Here is a 15,599-nt window from a genome sequence, read left to right as displayed (position 1 = left end):
TCCCAGCCGTGTGCTCTTACGTGAGTCACCTGTAAAGATCCTCTGTCTCAGTTATGCACCTAGAATGCAGCTCTTCCTGCTAGGGTGGACAGAAAGATTGAAGAAGATACTGCCCAGGACCAGGCACACAGAACGCTCTTAAGCAATATTAGCTGCTATTGCTATTATCGTCACCATCAACCGGGCTCTAATATGTCATGCCAACAGGATATGGCTTCATCAGTGCCTGCCACAGCCAACTTCCCCTAACCACAGGCCCCTGATCCAGGAAGCAACTTCAGGCTGTTCTCTGCAAAAGGATGGCCAACTAAATCAAGAGCGGCAGACTGGCGGGGCAATCTTTTAACTGATGAGACCACCACCATCCCCAAGATGTGTTCTGTGAACGGCTCCCCCCAGAAGGAGTAACGGTGGCCAGTAAAGTCAATCAGGCTGGGTGCCTCCAGGGCCCCGACAGGAGTGGTCAGAAAAGACTGGGCAGGGGGCGCCTGGGTGGCTCAGATGGTTAAGCGTCTGCCTTCGGTTCAGGTCATGATCCCAGCATCCTGGGATGGAGCCCCGCATCAGGCTTCCTGCTCAGCAGGGAGCCTGCTTCTCCCTCTCCCTCTGCCTCTCTCCCTGCTCATGCTCTTTCCCTCTCTCTCTCTCTCTCTCTCTCTCTGTATCTCTGTGTCTCAAATGAATAAATAAAAAAATCTTAAAAAAAAAAAAAAAAGAAAGAAAAGACTGGGCAGTAGCTGGTAGACACGCACAGGGACAGTGGTACCAGTCAAGGGAGATATGAAGGCCCAGAGTGGGAAGAAAGGTATTGTGCTGAGTTCTGAGAACCTGCTGGGGCACTTCCAGATCAGTGTTCTGTTCCACGTCTCCTCAAATAAATCCTGTGACTTCAAGTGGCCTGAGTAATTTTCTGCTTTTTGTCACCTGGGGGCCTGCCGAGAAACAGCCCAAGGGAGGATACCGATGAGCTGAGCTCCATTCATACAAGTCCCTCCCGATGTCACCCTCCACGGGTGAGGGGGCACAAGTCCACTGCAAAAACGGGAAGCTGCGTTCTTAGAGCAGCGAACCAGGGATCATGAAGGATATGGAGTCAGGGAAGTGCTTGACTGCCCCAACAGGCCACCCTCTCCCTGCCCCAGGCCACCTGCAAGCTCCAACTTGAAGGCCCCTTGTAGATCTTTCCACAGCCGAGGGACACGAGAGCCCTGCTTCCCCGGTCCCGACCACAATTTCCTGGGGATTAGGCACCAAGGAAGAGAGGAACAGTTATTTCTGTGGCTTCGTTAAGAAGAGTCAAGTTATGAAATAAGCAAACCACTGTGGTTGACTAGAAGAAAGCAGGAAGACGGTTTTTAATAATTACACCACCCTGTAGAACACATAGGCATTTATAAGGAATGTTCATACGCGCCACCTCATCACAACCCCTTCACGACCCTGTGAGGTGAGTGTCAGGATCTCTACTTGAGGATGTGGAAACTGAGGCAGAGGCTAAGCACCTCGTCCAGGAATCTGTGGGGGTCACTTCCTTCCTCGGCCCGGGGTCACAGGCTGTCTTCTAAAGGTTTTCCAAGAAGACTAGAGGGCACACAAAGCGAGGACGTGTATCCTGACACATGGCCCTTACTGCTCAGAGCAATGAGATGCGAAGCAAGCCCTGAACATAACGAAGCATAAACCGTCTGTTTGCTGTGCTTCTGGTCTCGCTTTGTCAATCACTTAGACGAGTGCCTCCTTCGCACTTAAGAGTCCAGACCTTAACCGGATGCCCAGAGCTCAAGCGACCTGCCCCAACTCACCTCCCCTGCGCCATGGTATCAGCAACCACTGGGAAAACAGAACCGGGGCTCTGATGAACAGTTGGCTGAGAGAATGACATCTCTGAGGGGTAGGCCTGCAGATTCCAAGGTCCCAGGGAAGGCCGCACCGCGTGAGGAGAAAGAAGGCTGAGGGGGCCTGCTCAAGAAGAGACTCACGGAGGTTTTTGGCTCAGGCAAAAAAACCGAAACTTCAAAGGGAACAGAAGCTGTGGGAGCTTCAAAGACCCCCTGCAGGACCAGTTAACACCTACAAATGTTTATCTAAGCAGTCATTTAATGATGGCGACTTAACTAAATGGATGATGCTCAGCCTCACCTCAAAAAAGAGCTGTTCCTCTCAGAAAGGCTGGGCTGGGGGGAGGGAGGGGGGAAGGGGGTAGGGGAAGTTCTGTGTTGTTCTCTGAGAGACCTAACTCAAGGCAAAGACAAACACCCAATACCCAAGTGACAGTCATCACAGACTTACTCATAATAATAAAAAAGCAATAAAGAATTATAAGAAGAACACTAAAAAAATCTTATTTATATAATAACAAAAATGAAAAATAAGAAACAACAAATTTCGGGGTGCCTGGGTGGCTCAGTTGGTTAAGCGACTGCCTTCAGCTCAGGTCGTGATCCTGGAGTCCCGGGATCGAGTCCCGCATCAGGCTCCCTGCTCAGCGGGGAGTCCGCTTCTCCCTCTCATCCTCTTCTCTCTCACGCTCTCTGTCTCTCATTCTTTCTCTCTCAAATAAATAAATAAAATCTTAAAAAACAAACAAACAACAAATTTCTTAAGAAAACGTAAATGGTTAAATAAACTATGGTACAAGCTATGGGTTCATAAAAAAAAAAAAATCCAGCCATTAAAATCCCATTTTAATATTTTATTTTTTTTAAATCCTGTTTTAATATTTTAGTGGGATTTCCCTATTTAGTAGAAGTGGAAAATGTTCTTGGATAATGTTAAGAAAAAAGCAACATGCAAAAATACATTCAAGTCTGACTTCAAACCCGACAGACAGAACGGGAAGAAAGGTCAAGGGTGTGTGGTTCACGGCTACAGCCCCAGGTCCAATGCCTGTGTGTCTGACACAAACAAGGCACTTAAGGAAAATGTGTTGAATTCATTATTTGCTTACAATTAATTAAGTGATAATTATCATATCTATACAAGGTACTTGGGTATGCAGAGGTAGAATGATATAATCATAAAGGCACAGATGTATGCTGTAACCGGCCAAGGACACCGAAGCTTAATCACAGTGGTTAGTTCTTCTAATAGGGAGTTCTTATCAAGGGGATTAGAGAAAAAATTTATTTTCACATTTGTACCTTCTCTCTTTTACCAATTTTTCACAAAGGCACGGTCTAACTTTTATAATTTTCTAATCACTATTTTGCCTTGGGGACCTGGAAGATCTGGGAGCAGTGGGGTAAGGTGAGTTCCAGAAACCTGGCCCATTCTGTCAGAAATGGAATCTTCCATTGGGTTTCCCATTTCTACCAGAACATGCTGTTTACCTGTTTACCTAGGGCAACCTTCACTCCTGTCCTGTCTCACAGTTCACTTGCAACCAGAGGGGGGAAATCCCTGCTCACGACCACATGATCAGTGAGGGCAAAGTTCACACACAGTCCTTTTCCTTGCTTAGAAGAGCTCTAGGAGAGAACTAAAAGCAGAATTTGCACAAAGTTATAACGGGAAGAATTTAAGGAGTTCAATGCTTAAATGTCAAAATTAGGGGCTACTGTGATCACATCTCTGAGCCAGATTTTTTTCTTGGGAAACATGTTATTTAAAAAGCAGTAGAAAAAAAAAGATGATATACAAACACCTGAAACACACTAAACTCACTAATAACGTAAGAACAGGTGGAAATTTCATTCAATTCTTTAAGGCAGTAACATTTCGTAGAGGGAAAAAGAATGGACTCGGGAATCCAAGCGCCCCCGTTAGAAAGCCACCATTTATTCACCAGCTGTGTGACTCTGGGCTCCTTCCCTTACCCTCTCCAGGCCTGCACTCTAATCTGTAAAATGGGGATTTAACCCACCTCACGCTGTTGTTGAAAGGCTGAGATGAGCTAATAAAGGTAAATGCAAATCACAGGCACTCAACAGATCTTCCACTTTTGAGGGAGTCCCTGTTCAGTCGACAAACTTGGTCACAAGCGGAAGAGTTTCTAAGTAAAAGCCATCAGTCATTGAGCTCAGGGCAACACGAGCCCGCAGTCCGCGTGTGAACAGGGAACGTGCTCAGGAGACTGCCAAAGCCAGTGACCACCTAGCCTGACCTGGTCCACTCTCGGGGCGGCGGCAGGCCTCAGTGAGAATGAGAGAACTGGATGAAAAGGCTGGGCTTGTGGCCTCAGTTCAGCCGCTTCCAAAGCTGTGCCCCCTTAGACACACCACCTCGCCACAGCTGGTCTCAGTCTACACACCTGTCAAATGGCCTCGCCAGACACCCTGCAGCCAGGACGGATCAAGTGCAGCCTTTGCAGTGATATTAGTATACTCAAGGTCATTTTCTAGAAGGGTTCTGGGAGGCAGAGCTACAGGCCTTCAGACAAAGACAACAATCGCCACCTGAGGGTGTGACAACTCCCCTTCTGCCAAGTGTGTGTCACCTAGAGCTGCTGGTACAGTCAGGGGGACCAACAGTGGCCTCCCCTTGTAGGGCCTGTCCAAGGCTTATTAGCAAGCCATTCGCTCTATGACGAAATTCTAGCTTAGGTCAGATTCTACTCTAAACCAAGTCATTTGTTGACCTGGACTCAACCCATATGTAAATGTCCCCAGAGGTGGAGCCCCCAGCACCCCTACCTTTATTTGGGGGATTCCCTGGAAATGAGGCTCCCAGGTCCTCTCCAGAAAGCAAGTTCAGATGGAGGTTAAGAAAGGGGTAGCAGAGAGAACTAGAACCTGAGTGCAAGAAGACACATTTGCCAATTTCATAATTCTGCATAATGGTCCCTATCTTTCTTTTTAAACTGTGCTTGTATGGTTTATTTTAGAAATGCTTTTGTGCTATCATACAACTGTAGGGGGAGAGGCACTCATATTTTACATTTAAAACCTAAGAAGCACAATTTCCACCTTTCATTTTAGAGGAGGAAAACATTCACCTTAAGGTTCACTGCTGGATCATGAACTTGCTCAAGGAGTCTGTTAATATAGTTTGGGATGGTGGGAAATAAACAAATAATCATTTACAATTATTACTTGGGCACATTTTCTTTTTCTATGAACATATCTGTATTCAACTTATCATTCGGTTAATTCATAGTCTAGTCCCTAAATCCCTTAGGGCCAAATTGAAAGGTCCAAAAACCTCCTACTTTGACTAAACAGCTCCAGGGACCAACACCTTCGTTAGCAATGAAAAGCAGAAGGTAGGCCCTAGAGCAAGAATTTGAAAGTCTGAGGATGTGGCTGTGTATCAGCCCCTTAAATTCTATGACAAATGGTACACGTATGTCATTTTTGGTTGTTTTTTTTTTTTCTTTCCAAGTTTGTCCAAGGTCTTCCTCAGCTCCCCAAAGGATTCCAAGAGAAATCCCCCAAGAAACAGCATCAGTAAGGATCTCCTAGCCGCTGGAGAGCTTTCAAGTGCATCTACAATTGAAGATGGAACACTGTATGTCAAGAGGGAAAATTCAGAAGGCCTGCATCCTAGGGCTACCCACCCCTGCCACTAACCAGTTTTTTAACCTTAAGCAAGTCCCTCAAACATTCTATCCCTCCGTTTCCACATCTGTAAAATGAAGATCCTGGAAGCTGGATGATCACTTAGCTTCAGGACTCTTAAAAATACCAAGATTGTGAGGCAGAGTTTCAGCAAACACAGGAAAAGACATCAAAAAGGCCTGCACAAAATCCTGCCTGTTCCCAAAAGAGCTGCTTAAAATACTCACCACTGCCTTCCTTGGAGGGGTCAAAGATAGAAGCCACCTCTCATTTCCTTTTTTTCTTCTACTTCAGAAAGCCAAATTTGAAGCTTTGCAATAATGCCCCTTGAAGGGATTTGAACTATGAAGTTCATGCAAAAAAAAAAATATAGTAGCTCTGTAAGGATGCATAAGAAGCTCAAAGGAGTCAAACAGAATTTCTCTAAAGCCTCATTCCAAATCATGTTATCACTGCAGCACCTTATTTTAGCCAGTCTCACCTACACCTGTTAATATGTGCAACTGATGAAAATTAATTATGGGTGCCATGAAAATGGATGTTTTAATATAATCCTGGAAGTCTGGCTCAAAACTATTGCTGTTACAAGAGAAAAGTATTTCCCCTCACACCGTGCAGCTCTTTTATACTTTCAGTAATAAATGTCTGATTTTCACAAAAGTGCAGGTGAGATGGAAGTCCTCAACCACTTAGCACGACTTCCTCATCATCACATAAGGCTAAATTTCACTAAGGGCAACTGTTTTTTTTGTTTTTTTTTTCTGTTGGTACACCTGTGTATATTCTGTAGGACCCTAACTAGGCTGTGGTACCATAAATCATCAACCTACTTATCAGACCTCGTAAGTCCAAAGCAAACTTACATTGTGGGCTGCTGGTGGCAGAAAATTAAACTGAAGGCTTTTCATAGGCACCTGCTAATGAAGAGAAGTGGATGAAAACTGACCGTGTTTTTACAAGCCATTACCAAATGGATGCGTACAGCGCCCCTAAAGGACTCGAAAACCCATTCCACAAAAGGATAAACTAACATCTGAGGTAACAAATCAAAAGTCTCACGATGAGCAAAGTATGACAAGTCAGACTTACATGACCTGAACAGACCTAACTTCAATAGCACTTCCTTCTCTAAGACCCTGAAGAGAGAGATTAGCACCAGACTGGAGTTCTGCATCTCACATACTCGAGACTCACTTCCAGAACACAGCAAACAGGGTGGAAAGGAGTTGTTGGTTCTGAACAGAGCACGCAGTTGCTCGCTACGCATGAGCATTGTCACTGTGTTTCCAGGCTCAGTCTTCATCTTCACGTGCTTCAAAGTCAACAGTAAAAGGCAATCATGTTTGCAAGTACCCTTTCTCAATGATCACAGGTTCTGATAACTCAAGGAGAGGAATGAGTTAGAACTCCAGGTAGACCAGGCTAATGAACATGAACGTTCTACAGCACCATCCCATCCCACTGAACAAGGTTAGAGCTGGGAAGTGTGCAAAAGGGGAACATGAAAAGCATCCAGAAGTGACTCTGCTGGAGAAATCCCTGCTCGGGAGAAAGCGCAAACTTGGCTTTCCTAACTAAATGCCGCTTTCCAGATGAGACCCAATCCGGAGGGCTGGACCCCTTGTGGTCTTTAAACCCAAAACAAGAGCATGGGTGTCAGATTTCCTGGCCCAATCCCAAAGAGGTCAAAAATTAGTTAGATTTAATTGGCAAAAATTAGAGGTTCTACGAAACCAGCCCCTCCTTCCTTCATTGCCAAGCTCTAGGAAAAGCTTCAGCAGGGAATGTGGAGATAAAATATTTATTTGGGGAATAAGAGGGTAAAAAAAGATGACTGTCTTATGGGATCGAGGGTGTTTCCCGAATAAATGTATCATTCAGATTTCCTAAGCTGAGAACTCAGCTCCAGCTCCTTTTAGAAGAATGAGGACCACCGCGATCCTTCCACAAAATTCGGTGAGACTGCTTTAGAAGACACCAAAAGGTTAGACTTCATCTGGAGTTACTCCAGCATAAACCAGACAAAGGAATTCCTGAAAGGCTATAAGCATTTTTTCTTACAAGCACCCACAGGAACAGGTCAATGTAAATGTCGTGTAAACAAAGCAGTTTATTACTAAACCTTAGTTTGTTTCTCTTGTGAGAAAATTTTAATCCATTGCAACTGCACCCAACATTCACACGTAACTACCCCGAAGAAGCGTAACATATGGATTCATAATTGACCCTAGCCTCGGGTTTTCTTATGCTTGGAAGGCAAGGGGTGTTGGGGGTTGGGGAATCCGAGGGTTTGATACTTTCTCCTTCGGTGTCTGTGATCCAGTATAGGAGGACTTTAATTTCCCTTCCAATCACTCCTACAGAGGCCCGAGTGTCTGAGGAAATCCACAGACAACAATCAAACCTTTCATTTCAGGGTTGCCTTCCCACTATAGCCCTTCCTGTGCCAATCAGGTTTGCGAAGCGTTTCCCCTATTCTGCATTTCATGAATCAATTGCAAAATGTGCCAACCTCTGCCAGTTCCTCTTGTACTCAGCTGAGAGGTTCCCCCTTCCCTCCCTGGGTAGCACAAGGCTGCTCTGGTTTTTAACTGGCGTAACGTGGAAATGCACTGTAGGAGCTCACTAACTCTTTCACAGCCAGCTACAAGTGAGAATCTGGGGCTCCGACCCCATCTACTCGGAAACTGACCCGCCAAGCTCAGGTTAAAGCAGATTTGTAGAAACTAGCTTTGACCCCAAATCCTGTGTGTCAGTGACTGTCACCGGAGGGAAAAGGAAGAGAAAGAAAGGCTACAAAGTATCCGACTCAGTTACTTAGCAACTGGACAAAACTAGCCTCACTACAGAGGGTAAGGAGGCATCTCACGCCCATTCAAAGAGTAACAGTCTCCGATTGACATGCAAATAATAAAGACAAAAGGGAAAGGGAAATCTAAATTAGCAACTGGAGTTTACAGCAAGTAGGGCTGGGGCCCAGATTTTAAAAACAGCTTCTCCCTAGGAAGGAGATAGGATACAAACATACAAACACATATACATGAATGAATGAATGGGTGAATGAATGAATGGGTGAATGAATGAATGGGTGAATGAGTGAGTGAGTGAGTGAGTGAATGAATGAATGAATGAATGGAAGAAAGATCACAGGCCCGGATCAGCTTAAGGTCTCCCTTCGCAAAAGTCAATGCCATGGAAGGTAGGGAGAAGCCAGGCACAGAAAGTTCAGTAGCGTAAATTAAAACACTTCCACCACTAACGTAAATTTAAGGTGTACAGAAATCTGACAACTGGAGGCTGCGAAATTCCCGGGAAAGCAGTACCCCTGCTCGTGAGAAAAGCAAATAAAGCATCAATCTTGGAGGGGGGTGGGGAGGTCTCCAGACTGTGGGTGGATTCAGAGCCTCTTCGGGGTCCCTAGACCTCCTCACAGACACCCTCCCTCACCCACTGGTGAAGCACGGTTTCCAAACTTGGCTCAAACCCACGCCTTTCACGGAAGACACATGGCCCTGAAGGATTTCCAAGCCAGAGGGAGACACGGTCGCCTACTTGGCCCAGGAAAGTGCTCCGGGCTTCTCCGTTTGCCCAAGGAGCTCAAGCTCTCCGTCCCCAGCTCCTAGCCACGGGCCTGAACCAGGCTGCTCGGTCCCAGGCTCCCTCCAAGCCGGAGGGGAAGAGGCCAGAGGGCCCCTCTGCCCCACCCCATCCCCCAACCTCACACCTGGCTGAGGTGGGCAGGGCCCCTGGCGGACCGGCAGAGGCCTGACAGCCGAGCCACTTACTTCTCATACTCGGTGTTGTCTCTGTCACAGCGAGAATCCTTGTGCTTTTGCCAGTCTTTGCCGTGCTTGCAGGTGGTGAGGAGCACCACGTCCTCTCCGTTATGGACGTGATATAAGGCATTCCTGGTGTCCGACCCTATCCCTGTCAGGTACCTCTTCCCCTTGAATACCAGCATATACTTCCTGAGAGGAGGGATGGTGTTAAACTTCAAAAACCCCCTCTCCCCTCCTGTCCTCGGATGATCCTTAGAAAAGAGGGGAATGGAAACATCAAAGTTGGGTCGGAAGTTTTCAGTACTGATGCTGGCTTTGGCCAGCATCGCCTGGCCGATGTCAAACCCCACGTCCTCGGTGTAGTCAGGCCAAGTGCCGGAATATAAATTAAAAATTAAATGGTTCCTACCATTGTTCCACAAGTGGAGACTCTGCACTTTGGATCTCAAATTGTGCACATACTGAGGTGACAACTGGTCTCTGTCTAAAGTATCCAGACTCAAGACAAAGAGGCACGCCTGGCTGGGGTCCGAGGTGTAGAACCTGGAGCCCTCGATGGCCGCTAGAATGTTTTGGTAACTTTCGGCGATTTTCTCCCCTTTTTGCTGCGGGTACACGTAGACTTTGAAGCCGTTTTTCTTGCAAAGGGTGAAATCGAAGCAGGACTCCATGCGGCACTTCTTGCCTTTGTAGATGCTCGAGTTGGCGTCTCGCTTCTGCCGGGGGGATATGTGCACGCTGGAATCCTCGTTTTCCAATTGATCCCAAGGAACGAAGGGGCGCAGAGCGTCCGGGAAGCGGGGCCAGAAATGATCCGGACTCGGGTGGTGCAAGCCATTCCGACCGCTGTGCTCTTCTCTCCGGCTGTGGCTCCTTGATGCCCTAAACTGCAAGCCTCCGAAATAAAACAAAAGGGCGAGACAAGAGCCAGCTGAGAGCAGAATGAAATAGCGTTTTTTGGCCTGCATGTGTCCTGCCTGGGTCAAGAGGGTTGTAAATAAACACGAGGATCACCCAAGTTTCCCAATCAACACTTTCAGCTCCAGTCCGCCATCTTCCCGCCTGTAAAGACTTCAAACTCTCCGCTCCCACCTTCTCTGGATGCCTTTCCCCAAGCCGTGGACTGATCCAGCGCATGTGGGCGATTTCTTTAACTTTCTCCCCTTCGGTCTTTCATCTTTGGCTTGCACAATGGACGGGAGAAAGCGGGGCTGAATATTTCTCACCCAGGGCGGGCGAGCAGCGGACTGTAATTTTCTTGCATGCAACAAGACGGAGGAAAAGAAAGAGAGGGGGGAAAAAAAAGCTCCCGATGCCCAATCAATGGCAAGGCGAAGTGATTTCCTTGCCTCTCGGATTCCTCTCGGCAGCGTGGAAAACGAGCCCCGGGAAAGCAACTTCAACTCATCCACACTCCCGTGCAGAGCACTCCGGTTCCAACAAGTCAGCCGATCCCCGGGTTCAGCCGGCTAGTGCATCTTGCAGCTGGGGCGCCGTAACCTCACAAATCCCTGCATCTCTCTTTATTCCCTTCTGCAGCGGCTCCAAGACTCCGGCGGTGTTTACTCCTGCGCTCGCGGGGCCGGCCCCCGGGACGCGCGGCGGCCCGGCTGGAGGCGGCGGCGGCGGCGCTGGGTGACGGCGGCGGCGCGTCCTCCCCGCGGGCAGTGCCGGCCCCGAGCGGCGCTTCGCAGGCCCCCGCGCGATCGCCGCCGACCGCCGCGTTCGGTCGCCGAATGTTACCCGGTTCTGAATGTTACACTTACACATTCCATTCCCGACACGACAGCGCTGACCTCATCCATCCACGCAGCCCGCGCTGCCATTGGCCGAGCGTCACGTCCGGGGGGGCGGTGCTTCCGCTGCGCCCATTCATAACCCCCGGCCGCCTGTCGAGGCGCCGGCGCGGCGCGGGGGCGCGGGGGGCGCGGGGACCCCGGGGCGCCTGGGCTGCGGTCGGCGGGCGGAGCGCGGGGCGGCCCCGTGCGAGCCCCGCGGCCCAGAGGCTCGGCCGGACCGGGACCCGGATCCGGGCCTGGGCCGCACCGCCTACCGTCGCTGCGCCGGGAGCCAGCGCCGCCCAGAGGCGCCCGCGGGAGCAGGGACCGGCCGGCGCTCCCAGGGCACCCCCGAGAATCCGGTCTCCTCGGCTGCCTGCCGGGAACGCCTCCCCGAGCAGGCGGCAGGGAGTGTGCGGGCTCCTGGGGAAAGATGCTCGAGAATGGAGCGGTGTGGCGAGCCCGAGGGGTGGGGGAGAAAAGACTTCACAGAAGGCCACCGCCGACCAGAAGGAAGCCTCTCCCCGCCCACCTTCGACCCTCTAAGGACCAGTATTTTAATTTCCTACCAAGCGTTTAAACAGGTCCTTTATTCCCTACAAAGCCCAGCTTTGCTTTTTCTGCCCCCAAGGACACGCCCAATCCCCCCCAATAAAGAGGAAATATTACAATCAAGAGGAATCGTTGCAATTCTTCGTGTCTCTGTGCTGACAGAAGACATCTATTCTAAATCCTCATTATCTACGTGCACATCCTTTCCTCGCTTCCTGAAGTCCCTTCGTCTATTCTGTAGAAAGCTTCCAAGAGATCCAATCACCGCGGGGGGGGTGTGGGGGGGAGGTTTTCTAATGACTGGAGAGAAACAGGTTAATTTAAGCTGGTCCCAGTCCCTAAAGTGATGTTCTCTTTTTGTAGTGGTGGGGTGGTGGTTTCTAAGGAGATGTCTCTTAGGAATGGAAGACTGGTAGAACTGCCAACTGTCCCAGCTGTAGAAGGGAAACTTGAGGCAGGAAATGACCTTATTTCCAGTCAGTGCTAGATGGTTGGTCCTTCTGGCAACTGCCCTCCCACGCTGCAGCCCCAAGCGCCAGCTACCCCCAGGGAACTTCACTAGACAGCTCCAGTAAAGACCTGCAGTCTCCCTAAAGGTGTCCTCCAGGCCCACAGAGATGTGCCAGCTCCCAAACAACATTTCTGGTCGAAGTCCAGCTCCCCGGCCTCAGAGCCTGAATTTTGCTTTACAGAGAACATCTCCCACCCTCTTCCCTAGCTGAAGTCCACAGAGTCTGGCCAGGCCGGACAAACAGTTGCCTAGGGCTGCAAGCTGTTTAGTGATTGTTTATTATGGGAGTGACTGAGAGCTAGGGACAGACACTTCCCGGCTTCCCTCAGGCTGCAAAAAACTCCAGCAGGGCGTGGACGAAGGGCATGGTTATAACAAGGCAGGGGGAAATGATCCAGTGGAAAATTTTAGACATTTGTTGTTTCAGATCTGTTTTAATAAAGGGGGGAAGGGGTATGGGTGGGACATTACTGTACATTCCTGAAGCCTCTCCCTATTTCTGAACTGCCAAAGATGAGGTAGCTTTTCCAGATTTGATTTGTACCCCCTGCACAATTTGGAGAGGCCTGGGACAGAAATGAGGTTTCAGTCATCTTCCAAATATGATGACAATGATGCAGATAAATGCAGTGATTGAAACCACATGTGACCCTGGGCTCTCCCCAGCCTGGGGTTGCTGAGAGCAGCCATCCAAGGCAGGGATTCTTCTGTTGAGATCAGATTATCTGGGTCCTATGGGAAGTTGGGCATGTGGGGATGTTAGGCCCTCTACATCCTATCAGTTGTCCTGTGTGACCTTAGGGGGAGCCAGCTACCATACTTATTCTTTCGCATTCTCTTCCTGCGTTGGCACATGCTTCTTGCCTTGCCTAACCATTGCTCATTCATTCCCTCATCCTATGTCCCAGGGTTACCCGGCCCTACTGTCCGTTTCATAGCGGTGCACACTGTGAGAAATGTTTTGGTACTGAAAATTAGAGAACACTTGGACTCAGATCCCAAACTCAGATCCCACATGCCTTGGGCATGTGGCCTAATCTCACTGAACCTCAGCTTCTCATTTAAAAAGTCAGAATAATTAACACTTTTTTGTTTTTTGCCAGCCTCTTTGAATTTGTAAACTGTAAATTGTCCCACATGTGTAAGATTTTTTTGCCTAAGTTCCACATTTCAAAATCCAACGGAAATCTAAAGTAGCCCCTACAACGGCATCATCATGACATCTCCCTCTGTTTTATTTTCTTCCTAGCCCTTTATACTAGCTGAAATCTTTTATTTGTTCACTTGTTTACTGTCTGTATTTCTTCACTGTAGAGGGTCCCTGAGAGCAGGGGCCCTGTCCGTCTCACTCTTGAACCCCCAAAGCCTAGGGTAGCTCCTGGCACTTAGGTGGAGCTCAACCACTGATCTGAATGACGAATGAATTACTAAAATTCAACTTTACCACAGCACTTGAGCATGCTTGAAAAGAACCCCCCCACACACCCCCACAGCAGGACTGAGTCTCTTGTTCAAGGTAGAAATATTACTAACCAGGAATATCTTAACAGAGGGCCAATCAAAGCGTCATAAATCCTCCAAGACTGTATATCAGATCGTGTAATGTTTATAGTAAAAGTCCTTAAGGCATCCCCGTCTCTCAGAATAAGAACCAAAGCCCTCACAATGACCTGTAAGATCCTTCAGGATCTTCCCTGTCTTCCTTCTCCTTCCTGGATACCTCTCACCTCATTTCCTGCCAATAACTCTCCCTCCATTCCAATCTACTCTTTCTCCCCCAGGCAGGTTGGTTTCCATACTATTTCTCGTATGTACCAAACATGTCGCCGCCTGTACCAAACATGTCGCCGCCTCAAGGCCTTTGCACAGCCTCATCTCTGCCAGCATGCCCCCAGTATCCACAGGACACACCCCCTCACTTCTTTTAAGTCTCTTTTCATATGCCGTTACTTATGCTGAGGCCACCTTTGACCTCCCTAAATAAAACAGTAATCCCTCCCCCATTTTCCCACCCCCTCACCCTGCTTTATTTTTTTTCCTTAACAGTAATCAACATCCACCATACTATATATCGATTGCTAATTTATCATTTATCTGTTGTAAATGAGCTGCATGAGGCAAGGATGTGGTCTTTTTGTTATCTGTTATATCCCCAGCACCCACAACAGTGCCCATCGCTATATAAGTATGTGTTGAACTAATTAATTAATTTGATCCCATTGCCTATAGGGCAAATAGAGAATGTTCAAGGCTAGAATTCTATTATCACACACACACACACGGACGAGTGCACGTGTACGCACACACACCTCCAAAGCTATCCCAGTGCTCAAGTCTTGCTTAATCTCCTTTTCCAAGAATAATTCTTTCCCACAGCCGACTACAGATCTGAAAATAGAATGGCACCCAAGAAATCCAGGAGATGTGGATTCTCATCTTGGCTTTGCCACTTGCTCTATAACCTTGAACGAGTCCCTACACTTCCCTAAGCTTTGGATTCTCCTTGGTAAAATCAGGAGTAACTGTAATATATATCATGCTCAATTCACTGGACCACTGTGAGAATCAAATGAGGACAAATGGATAATGTATGAGAAAGCCCTTTGCAGTCCACAATGCACATAGCAAATGTGGGGTCTGGTCATCACACTCTTGGACAAATATGGATACAAGATCATGTTTGCAAGTTGACAGCATTAAATAACATGAACTATCACCCACCAAACTGGAAATAACCGTTTCCAGATGCTTTATAGACTCTGGAATGGTCACTGACTGTTGTAAGCAAACAGGAAAAGGGAAGAAGGAAAACCCACCAATGGACAAAAAGCAAAGAAGACTTTTTTTTTAGTATATAAAGCACCAAAGACACAAATGCTTTTCAAGGGCCTATAATTATATTTGCTATCAGAGAATATCATTGACTCCAAAATGGGAAAACAGACTAAAATATTGAAATTAATACATGTTTAAATTCTCTTAAATGTAACTTTAGGCAATCCAATCTTCATAAAGTCATACACTATTTTTTTTTTTCATTTGATGTCGGCACATTTTCATGTTTTGGTGATGTGCGATGGGGTCTCTGATAGTAAGTATTCCTGGCTCCTAAAAAGGCTGGAAACCCTGTTGGGTATATGCTCATTGGTTGCAGAAGGTGAGAAAAGACAAGGAGGACAAAAAGATTTGGGGCATCATGGAGGAGTGGAGAGATTCCCAACCAGGAAACAGGTGCCGGAACTTGGGGAAACCTGAAGCATACTGTTTCTGATTACCAGGCTTTGAGGGTTCCATCTGGAAAACACAGGGTAAGACTTTGTGATACCTTTCCACCGGAAACAGTCAGAGATGCCCCGTATAGACCAATGCACAGTGTCTCTGCGATCCTCACAAGGTCCCCAGCACACATAGTACTATCCTTTTCCTTAGTCACAAATGAGAAAACAAAAGCTCAATCTTGGGAAGGGACTCCTGGCAATTCATT

General features: G+C 47.8%; 1 protein-coding gene across 2 annotated transcripts in view; it reads right to left on the bottom strand.

Moving 5' to 3' along the window:
- The window catches only part of EXT1 (exostosin glycosyltransferase 1), a 276,404-nt gene extending 265,384 nt beyond the window's left edge, over nt 1-11,020 (bottom strand). Inside the window, exon 1 of one of the 2 annotated variants that reach the window (XM_064587982.1) lies at nt 9,281-11,020. In XM_064587982.1, coding sequence (XP_064444052.1) covers nt 9,281-10,242 — 962 coding nt within the window. In that variant the 5' untranslated portion in view covers nt 10,243-11,020. The remainder of the gene's footprint in view (nt 1-9,280) is intronic. The other variant, XM_045896005.3, reaches the window with a different exon arrangement.
- Between the last annotated feature and the right edge of the window lie 4,579 nt (nt 11,021-15,599).

This window comes from Mirounga angustirostris, unplaced genomic scaffold (assembly GCF_029215605.1).
Source record: "Mirounga angustirostris isolate CCGP_5_RB_7025 unplaced genomic scaffold, mMirAng1.0.hap1 SCAF_4, whole genome shotgun sequence".
NCBI classification, from domain to species: Eukaryota; Metazoa; Chordata; class Mammalia; order Carnivora; family Phocidae; genus Mirounga; species Mirounga angustirostris.
Note: the sequence above shows the minus strand (reverse complement) of the source record. Positions and strands in the feature narration are given on the sequence as shown.